Source organism: Mchenga conophoros, linkage group LG11 (genome assembly GCF_057382185.1).
Source record: "Mchenga conophoros isolate Kocher_MC1m ecotype Shallow Benthic linkage group LG11, M_conophoros_male_GT1.1, whole genome shotgun sequence".
Classification (NCBI taxonomy): domain Eukaryota; kingdom Metazoa; phylum Chordata; class Actinopteri; order Cichliformes; family Cichlidae; genus Mchenga; species Mchenga conophoros.
Window position 1 is genome coordinate 33,899,591 of NC_140536.1, and position 11,010 is coordinate 33,910,600.

At 42.1% G+C, this 11,010-nt stretch overlaps 1 protein-coding gene across 1 annotated transcript; it reads right to left on the reverse strand.

The window, feature by feature from the left end:
• Window positions 1-2,623: 2,623 nt before the first annotated feature.
• nr1d2a (nuclear receptor subfamily 1, group D, member 2a) lies at window positions 2,624-9,306 on the reverse strand. The gene is made up of 8 exons (XM_085292586.1): window positions 8,969-9,306; window positions 6,166-6,402; window positions 5,991-6,079; window positions 5,744-5,888; window positions 4,949-5,643; window positions 4,658-4,843; window positions 3,980-4,190; window positions 2,624-3,853 (listed from the first exon to the last, which is right to left on the reverse strand). Exons 1-8 carry the CDS (start codon window positions 8,997-8,999, stop codon window positions 3,654-3,656), a joined length of 1,794 nt encoding a protein of 597 aa, XP_085148712.1. The 5' UTR covers window positions 9,000-9,306; the 3' UTR covers window positions 2,624-3,653.
• Between the last annotated feature and the right edge of the window lie 1,704 nt (window positions 9,307-11,010).

The window sequence follows — 11,010 nt, forward strand, 5'->3', positions numbered from 1 at the left end:
CACGTTTTTCCTTCCTGCTGGAGTAATGATCCAAGTCAATTCTAAATTTGTATGACTGAACGTGTTAATGAATCCCAGGTTTTCTACAGACACTTTAAGGATAGATTTGGGGGAATGTTTTAGGCCGATTATGAGTGTATGCCAACCTCTCCACACTGAACTAAAGAACTGAACTAACTGTGACCTCTGAAAACAGACTGAAGCTCAGTAATATTTCACAGTAATATTTCTGTGCTTGATCTGAATTAATTTGTCAAAGGTATTTATGTAATTTTTTAAAATATTGCTTCCATATACTAAACATAATGAACTTTTCAGTCAACTAGTACTCTGCAATACAACTAGAGATGTACAATTATCCCCACAGTACTGATTATGCTTCGTCTATTAAATGATAGTAAATACTATGATGATTTGGAGATGTCCTCAAATGTCATTTAAAGGAAAATTCTGCAGTGTTGTGGTCTTATTGGTCAGTTATCGTATCCCTTGAAAGTTCAAGGTGGGAAAGAGCACTGAATTATTACTTGATGAACTAGAATTTAACAAATACCTCACAGCAAGAAAAGTTATGAATGAACACAGAAAATCTTAGACTTGCAAAAGTGTGATGGAAATTTTTACTTTTGAATAAATGCATATCAATGAATGAGCCTGAGGACATAACATCATTAATAAAATGAGTAAAAATGAGTGTGGAGCTTGTTTGTTTTTTCTTAATTAGTTTTTTAATTGTTTGTTTGCTTGGTTGAGCTTTTTTCTGTGTGTGTTTGCATTCAAAGCTCCCTTGAGGTATCATTCAAATCCAAAGGGTTGCACAATGCCAGCTCAGACGTAAGAAAAAAGAAAGCTACAACATTCAAATTAGCTTCAACATAAAATCGCCATATATCTAAGCTCTCTTAAGCATATTTCTCTCTCAAGAATTTAGGTGTTGTGCAATTACTGTACTATATAGATTAAAGCTGGAGTTTCCTTGTAAAAATGTGCGCTTACATTGAGTTTTCCTCATTCCTAAAACATGGTAGATATTTCATTGTTTGTGATTGTCATTACACAGGTACCTGAGCACTGACAAAACATTCAAGCAACTCGAAAGCTTCAAACCTCCATTAATGATTCATTCAAATGTTTGGACCACAAAACGTCAGTGGTTGAATGTAAGAATAAGAAAAATCCTGGTAGTTTAGGATAATCAGCTGCACGATCAAACTGTCTGGCCCTGACACACTGCGTTATCTCGTTACATATATTAAATTATTGTAAATGTCTACACAATACCTCATAATAAACAACATATTGATACAATAAAACAATTTAATCTTTAAATTATACCTAAAAACCCACTCAGTTATTTTGCTAAAGTACAGGTTGATTGCACCTCATGTATATTTCTGTCATGCTGCTTTCTACTTCTATTCAACTGTATTTTGAATTAAAGTATCGTACTTTGTGTTCAAGGTTATTTATTTTTAAAACTTTAAGTTTCAGATTTGAAACTACTCAAGCTTAAAAATCCAAATTTGGCAGCCTGAACTCTCTTTGCCAGTTTTCTTGAATTTTCTTTAAGTAGTCTTCAGGAATAGTTCTCCAGGCTTCTTGAAGGACATTCAAAGTTTTTCTTTGAATGTTGGATGTCTTTAGTTCTTTTCTCCACCCCACACTGCTTTAATAATGTTGAGGTCCAGGCTCTTGGGAGGCTAGTAATGGTGATCCATGGTAATTGTTTTCTATCCAGGTATTCTTTTAGCATTGTGTTTTGGATCATTGTCATGCTGAAAAATGAAGTTGCTGCCAGTCTGGTGCTTTCTAGTTGTTTTTGTCTGGTAGATGAAAATCTGACTGTACTTTTCTGCATTCATTAGAAGCCACAGGCTGAAATGAAGCCCAGGCCATGACAGAGCCTCCACTGTCTTTTCCTTCTTTAAGAATGGATTCTTGGGTGCCAGTTTATCTCACTAGGTTGATCAGGCGATGTACCAGCCTGGATTTGAGTCTGACCCAAGGCCCTTTGCTGTGTGTTATCCCTGACTCCATGCTTTCCTGTCTAATCTTCACTGTGTGTTATCCAACAAAATCATGAAAAACTGCCTCTTAAAACATGGGTTCTTGACAGCCACACTTCCATAGACTCCATTTTTGATGAGGATTCAGTGGACTGTAGATCAATTAAAGGGCATCTCTAAGGTCCTATGTCGTCTTGATGTAGTGGTTCGCCCCCTTGTGGCTCTAATGTGAAGTTTAAGTTATGAGTCGATGTGGGGTTTAATTAAAAAATTACAATGTTATTTTTTTCTTTGCAACATTCTCTGCTACTTTATGGACCCTTACCTTTATGAATCTAGTGCTTGAGTTCTGAAGCTGCCCTTCAGGCCAGACTTTTTCAGTCAGGGGTGAAGTCTACAATATTTCATTGCTTAATTACTGTCTCCGTTCCTACCTGAGGCACTTTGGCAGCAGTTCATTTTAGGATAAATAACATTTTGTTTTTCAAGAGTGATGTTTCCATGTTTAAATAGAGACACCATGTGCACATTGCTCCATCTAGTGGTAGATAACAACCATTACATCCCCAAAATTTCTGGACATGTACAGTATAAAAAAAAAAAACCACACACACAAATTATTCTTCCATTGTTTTTATTTATACTATATCATATTTATATTCTATATTCCTCAGATATTTATATTTATTTACAGGTGGCAGTGCTGCCAGTAGAAGAAACATTTTAACAAAACGGCTGACAAAAACAAATTCAAATTGAGTGCTGGGCTGAAAACAGTTTGGTGGAAAAAGGCAAAAACATTTGTGTGCTGAAAGCATACATATATTTAAAAAAAAAAAAAAAAAAAAAAATTCCTCTCTCCCAAAAGTGCAAATGTAGTGTTTTTGCTTCAAATAGCCTTATTGACTTTGCCCAGAAATCACTGGAAGGTGAACCAGCAGTTGGCATGGACATGAGTATGACAACCAAATTTAAACACAAAGCATATAACTGTAGATTTAGCGAGTCAATTAACTGAACAGATGCTTTTGGGGGGGGGGATAATAGTAGTTTTGCATTAATACAGCCATGCATTAGCAGCAATCTTCACACAATTTTCAATATTTTTCTGATAGCTTGTTTTCTTCAACAAACATGTAGCAGTCAAAATGTGTGTAAGGTACAGTATATGTCATATAGATATATATATAAAATCTCTCACATTCACCCGCTCATTAGAGAATACACTTTGGAATTAAATGGCTTTTGGAGGAAACATGTTAAAAAATAATCAATATCATGGACTAATTCGTTTCTATTCTATATTCTCATTAAGCCAGTTAAATACTCTTCGTGCTTTTAAAAATAGAAAACTGCATCGAACTGCAAAACTATAAACCTCTGACACACGAGCACTTGCGTGTGTTTGTGTGCAACAAGCGTAAGCTACGTCGTCTATAAATACAGTACATTTTTAATTGTTCTCTTTTCCACAAAAATAGAATAAAAAAACAAAACAGTTTCATACATTCTAGAAACAAACACACAACTGGGTTGGTCAGTTTGCAGGGAAAGGGGGGGGCTGAGAGGGCACGGTAAGAGGCAGGTCCAGGTGAAGGTGTGTGTGGAGGAAGTGGAAGTTACACGAGTACCCGCTCAGGAAGCTTTTTAAGGGTGCACTTTGAACGAGAGTAGTTCCTCTGAGTGCATGTTGTTGAGCGAGCGCAGTTCAGGAAGTTTGAGCAGCAGCTTGGTGAATGTGGTGGCCGACTGGTCGCCGTGGTTCTGCATCACCAGGTTCCTCAGTGCTCGGATAAGTTTGTCCTGCAGAGCCTCCACTGATATTAGGTCCTGGATCCCTGAGCGGTCTGAGCCGGAACAAAGACGACAAAGAGAGAGAGGGCATTATTACTGGAGAACTCCTTCCGTTGTGATAATACTGCTAGTTGTGCTGTTAAACTGTTGTCCATATATGTATGGTGTATGTTACTCACCAGCTGAGACAAGCACCACAGCGGTGAAGAGGCTCATTTCGTCTGCACTGAGCCGCAGCGCCGCCAACTTCTCGCTGAACTCGCACATGGAGTTGAGGAGCTCGCCGGCACCCAATGAGCGTAGTGTGTCAAGGCTGTAGCGTTTGCCACTCAGGAAGGTCACCGTCCGCTCGGCGATGTTGAACAGAGAGGCAAATCGAACCATCAGCACCTGGAAGCAAAGACGGGAATTATTTAGACCATGACAAAGACTTTGATCAAGCCAACAGAAATATACGAATAACTGCACTTCTCACTTTATAATGTAATAAATGCCTCATAGTCTCATCCCACTTTAAACCTTTGGCACCATACTTAAGAGCAGGGTCATTTCACTGCATACTGTAGTTGGTATATGACCAAGAATCTGCAACTTTGCACTGTATCAATTTTTTCTTTAAATTAACTGAGGTTCAGCTCCTCGAAGAATCTGACAAGAATTTACTGGTACACAGTTGAAACAGAAGATTCGATAAGCCTCTTTCATTTCTATCCCAACTGTTATCAGAACAAATATTTGCCTGTGTGCACCTGTATTGTGGCTCCTGTATTCCTGGTATTAACGAGCCTGCAGTGTCTGACTTCAAAGCGAGGACAAAATAACACGAGTGTTTGTGTTCAGTCTGTTTGCCTTCTTACCTCAAAGGTTCCAGCCTTCAGCAGGCCGACTTGATCGTGCTCGGGTAGGTCGCGGAAGCCCGGGATCACTTTGGCAAACTCGACCACTTCTCGCACAGCTGGTGTGAAGCTCATGGAGAACTCCTCCCAAACCTCTTGGCTGGGCTTGCTGGGGTCCACGTAAGGTGAGGTGTTCATCGGGCACAGCTGGAAAAACAAACAAGAAAGATGTCAGTGTGATGAAAATTAATCCAGCTTTTCTTTTCATTGGACTCTGAAGATTTTCAAAGAGGGAGAAATGAAATCACTCACCAAGTGTGCCCTGTTATTCACACAGCTGTTTGGTCCATTATAACCATGTGAGGCAGGTTGTGTGTGGAGCTCTGTCTGTTGTCTTTGGCTGTCTTCTGACTGTTCACAGCTAGGGGTGCTGTTGAGCTGCTGCTGGCAACCTCCCCTCTCCTCCCTGTAGGCCGGGTTGGTGACGTGTTGGCCGCTGCTGTAAGGACAGTTCTGGTAATCTCTCACCGCCACGCTGTTGTTCCAGCAGTTCCACCTATCCTGCTGCTCCTCCAATCGTCTTTCACACCCCATCTCCACGGAGACTGTGGCTGGTGAGGTCTGACCTTGCATTGGTGATCTCTGCTGGGTGAACGCTAAGGCATCTTGGTGCTGCCTGTTCAGTGTGACAAGTGCCTCGTCCTCACCGCTGTCCGATGAGCAGGATGAGCTTGAGGTGGTGTCCATAGAAACCACTGACTCTGAGTCCTGAGGGCACTGCGGGGAGGACGGATTGGAACACGATGGCGAATCGGAAGCAGAGGAGGAAGAGGATGGAAAGGAGTTGGAGTCACTTGTCATGGCCTCCATTGGCAGCGGGGGGCTCTGGTGTCCTTGGAGCATGCTGTGCAACTGGCTGTTGTTGCTCATCATGTTGTTCATGGCGTTCTGCATCTCAAGCAGCATCCTCTGTTTTTCTCTTTTTGGGATACGGCCAAATCTAACAGCTGAGAGAGAACCAGTCATTAAGTTTACTAAGCTTTTAGCGTAAACATAAATCACAGGGTGTTTTTTGCTTTCTGAATGTAAATAAATCTTAACTCTCACCATCTCTAGACATCCCAACAGCCAGGCACTTCTTAAAGCGACACTGTTGACAGCGGTTGCGGTTTATCCTCATGATGGTGCAGTTCTCCATCTTTAGACACTTCTTATATTGGATGTTCTGCTGGATGCTCCTCCTGAAGAAGCCCTAAAAACAATTTCCCAAGATCCCCCAGTGTTGAGCATGAGCCATGTGCACAAGAGGATGTGAATTTAATTTTAAATGAATCCTTCTAGGGATGCGTCTCACCTTGCATCCTTCGCAAGCGTGGACACCGTAGTGGAAGCCTGACGCCACATCCCCGCACACTTTGCAGAGCAGCACCATGCCGTTGATTTCTTTAAAGAAAAAGATGAACAGGGGTTCACCACATGTGACACATAAATAAGCGTGCTGATCATAAAATGAAGGCTTTAGTGCTTACTTGTGATGCTGCTCTTTGAAGACGCAGATGAGCGGCCGGCCTTTTCACCGCCGTGTCCCCGCGGGCTCCCGTTCTTGGCTGGTGGAGCAATATCCACTACCATGCCTACGGCCCTGCTAGGCAGCGAGGGGCGGGAAGGAGTTGGTGACATCGACAGGTAGCCGCTGCTGGAGCTGCTGCTCATGCAGGACTCTGGGCTGGGGGCAGACCCGGAGGAAATATAGGCAATTACACCTCCTGCAGACAGAAAGAAAGAGGACAAGAGGGTCACTTTAAAATCAGGGAAAGGCTCTTTACTTATATACTTGCTCCATCCGAAAACCATGAATTTAGTCTTTCTCAACATAGAAATTCAGACGCAACTTACTGCTGTTGTTCTAATACACACAGGCAAAATATGGCCTGGAAAAATCAACAAGAAGCAACATTATCCTTAGGATTCTCGAGGCAAAATGGCTTTAATGTACTGCTGTTTAAATTCATTCCAATACAATGGCTTTCTTCACTGGCCTGTGCAGAGATGCATATAAAAAAAACTGGCTAATGTAAATGTTCATACGGCATTTGAGGTGGATTTTGCTTTCAGCATTATTTTCACTGTAACCTACAACTTTTGCTTACGTTGCCTGTCAGAATAGCCTTTGGGCGGTGGTGGTCCACCCTAATTCTAACACAAAAGTGAACCAGTGCAAACACACAAGGTAAACACTGCTATCTGTGGACCTGTGATAGCCCGTTTCCATGTAAACCTGATACCAAGAATTATGGTGCATTGCAGCCATATCAGCAGATCCAGATATTTGTCTTTCTGACATACAAAACATCAAGCGTGCCAACTCTTATTGTGAAACAGAAACGGTAACGGGAATAAAACAATAACACAAACATCTACAGTAGAAACAGGTGCCTCTGACACACCCAGGCAGCACAGCAGTCTAGCATGTGCTGTTCCCGGTTGGCTTATTCAACACTGTGATGACCTGTTTTATCACCTCCAATGCTTGCTGGTTGGATAACACTGTTACATAACAAGCCTGGGTCTCTGTGCCATGGGAGCGTGCTCCAATGACTTAACGACTAGACGGGTCAGTGAAGCACCAGAGCAAGGCAACACGTGTAGGAGGCAAGTAACACAAAGGGAAAACATCCACCGTGTGTTACGTAATGACATGTTCAGCAAGAAAATCTCAGCGGGCTGGCCCCGTGTTTTAGCCCCGCAGTTTTTATGCCAACAGATCCACAGACAGGTCTGCTTAAAGTGTTCAGTAAAGTCTTTCAAATTTCAAATAACCTGTTAATTCCCTCAGGGCAAACGCCAGTTTGTTGAAGTGAATGAATGGGAAGTAGGGTGATGCGGATGTTAAATGCCAAACATGCTTTGTAAGATCAAGTTCAAAAACACGGTTTACTGAGAAAACTGCATCTGCGGGTCTTCTGTAAAAGCTCTAGAGACCCTTCAGTTTGGAAGCCCATGGCCTTTTTATGCCACTAACTTTAAAAGTTTTAAAGTATAAAACTAGTCGCTAGTTAAGAGCCAATATTGTATAATTCTGTGTAACTTCTACTTCTTACTTCATGTACCTTATAAATATACTTTGAAGCTGTGTGTTGTAGTACTGAGTATGACTGGTGGCAGATATTCAAAACGTTTACAAAAAAAAAAAAAAACTAAAAAAAACTTGTGTGTTGTGCTACTTCTCACACAGCACCGTCTGCGCTAAGTCATTCTGGGTCACACCAGTGCCACTCCTCGAAACGCCCCTGCCAAACATACTTGGGAAATTTCCACGAATATAACGTGTACGTGTGAAGAGTCGGGGTTTACTGGAATACCTGCGTGAAAGCTAAACTGTTTTTCTTCATTAACCCTTTCTTTAAAAAGCCCCTTAGTGCCAGAGGCCGCGGCAGACGATTACCTAACCCGAGCCATGACTGCTCTCTTTCACGGCCCTCCCACACGTGGACCTGTCATGAATTTCTGTGAAAGCGAAACGCCAAGAAGACAGGAAAAAAAATCTAGGTCAGCTCGCTGCTGTTTCTCCCCGGCTCACGTGTACCCAGCAAGAGAGCCTCGCGCCAGGAGAGCCGCATTCGGAGTGGATTGTGCAACACCCTACGTCACGGGCTTCGTCCCGACCAATCGGAGTAGAGCACCGCCGAAGCGTGCGCCCAAGAAGGGAACGCCCCTCGACCAATCAGAGCAGTGTTCCCTGGGAGCGTGTACACAGAGGCACATGGCCAGGATACGCTGTCCATGTGAGAGGGCTCGGGGAAGTGGAACACTGTTGTTGTGTCAAATGTAAACGACGCAGCGCCTCAGTGGCACTCCTAACCTCGTTTTAAAACACGGTAATACAGCGAAAATACGTCTATTAGCACACTTTAAAACCTGCGACAACTTAACGTAACACAAGTCTATAGAAAAAACACGATGGTGTTCAAACGTTAAGTCTGATTATTGCGTTAAAATACTGTCCACTCGCTAGGACGCCATTCATTCACCTCCTGCTGTTTAAAACACTTTAAATTCCTTATTATTCACTAAATAAGTGCATGACACACAGGTACACACAAGTACAAGTCAATGTCACGCATACCTTTAATGGGAAGCCCATCCACAACCGTCAAAAGCCCATATAAATAAACTTTTTTGTAATAAATATATTAAAAGCAGCTGACACCGTTAATCAAAAAACACAGCAGCAGCAGTAGTAGTAGCAGTAGCGTCTCTGCACAGTGCATGCAATGGTTGTGACAGGCTTAAATATCTATTACTTTAACTATTAAAGAAAAACAAACTTACCAGGCTTGGCTGTCCCAATGTCCTCAGGCATCTCTGATCAATGAATTAAGAAAATTTAAAAAAAAAAATGTCCAACAGATATCTGACTAACTCGCACAGTCTATCAGGATTTATTCTGCCACTTCACAGATCAACGAATGGTACTGAACTCTGATAGTCAAAGACGGTACACGAGCTCACATCGAGCTTCTATTTCGGAAAAATTCTGCAGGTCCAACTCGGTGAGTCATGAAGGCGCGTCTGAGAAAGAGCAGGTCGAGTATAGGCAGCTGAATCGGGAGGAACTCCCCCCTCTTTTTTTCGCCGTGTTTGTGACTGCGGGTTCGTGGAGAGAACTAAATGTTCTCAATAGTGGGCTCGCCCATGTGACCCATTTGTCAGCCACGCCCCTCCGCCAGGGCTGCTCGAGCCACTTTAACCCAGTGACACACTTTCAGGACACTGGTGAGGGCGGAGCCAAGCGCCCCGTCGACGTAACAGAGGACTGGATAACAGCGGTCACGTTGCAAAGCACAACGTGAAGTGGAGAAGCCCCAAAAAGCTCTGCAGTTCACGCTGCGGCTGCAGGCGAACCGTTGAGTTATTCAGGTTTGATTGAATAACGCCTCTCCTTCCCCTCACAGCCCACCAGACATGCACGGCCCCGTGTTCTGTCCACGGACGCCAACTGCCGAGTTTTTCTAGTCAGTCACCACGACTTTGAAATTGCTTCCTGTCGCCAGCGTGTTTTCTAGACCATTCCGTGGACAGGCGTCACCATGAAAACCAACAAAACAAGCTTTGGAAAAAAGTGGCCACTGTTGCGTCCTAACGCTAATAATTAACGATGTATTTAAAATAAGACAACTATAAGTGTAAACATCTGTCCCTCGCATGATTCCAGCTGTGATATCTGCAGTTTATAAATGTGGAATACTTTTTTTTTCTTTTATAACTGTTTCGCTAACTGTTTAAACCTGGGCTGAGGTTTAAACTTTAAAGCTGTAGTTGTAAAGTGTAATTGATAGAAATAAACAAATGTTAGTTACAATTTAACTACAATTAGACAAAAAAAGGTCACAATAAAAGTATGTACAGGAGGTTCTATAAGGAAAAAAACTGTAAAAGGAAAGAAGTTTCCTTAACTGTCTCTAAATGTTAATATTTTTGCATAGTTCAGTTGTTTGACACTCAGAAAGAAGGTAATCTTTTTAGAAATGTATATTTTTGTAAAACATGGCTTAAGCAAGCACAGGTGCAGGTTTGTGTTGTCACCTCACAGTGAGAAGGTTCTTTATTTAAGCTTCCTTGTTGGAGTTTGCTCTTCGCCCTCTATCTGCATCGGTCAGGTTCTCAAATTTATCACTACTGCAGAACCTTGTGAAGTGAATGTATGACTGTCTCCATCTTGGACTGGTGTCTAGTGGATTGTACCTTCTGCTTGCCCTGAGAGGTGTGCTGCAACCTTGTCAATGAGGAAAGCAAGGGACAAAATTAACCTGTCCTGGGGTTCAAGGGTGAGCGTCTGCTGTTCAGGCCTAAGCCCACAGAGCTAAGCCAGCCCACCACCCTGAACAGGCCTGTAGAGGTTGGATTGATTGGTTGTCATTGAAGGAGGCCCTGGCAGCCCAATCCCTGTTTGCAAAAGATTGCTAAAAGAATATGGTGGTTAGTAATAGAAAGCTAATTTGAGCTGCTTCCTTGTCACAAGGAGTCTCAGGCAGATAGCTCTTCATGTTTTGATTTTTTTTTTTAACTCTACATTTTCTTCCTGACACAACGTGCAGCTGAACTAGCAAATTTTTTGCAAAGTAACTATGTAAACCACTAAATCAGAATCAGAATCAGAATACTTTATTGATCCCTGGGGGAAATTATTTTTTGTTACAGTGCTCCATTTTAAACCAACATTAAGACAAGACAGACAATACACTAACTAAGAATAGTACAATATATACATATATATACATACATACATACATAAGTCACTTATAAATAAATATTTGGAAAAGAAACATGTGTAGTTGTAGCAGCAAACAGTGTGTTAAGTGGATGCGTTGTAC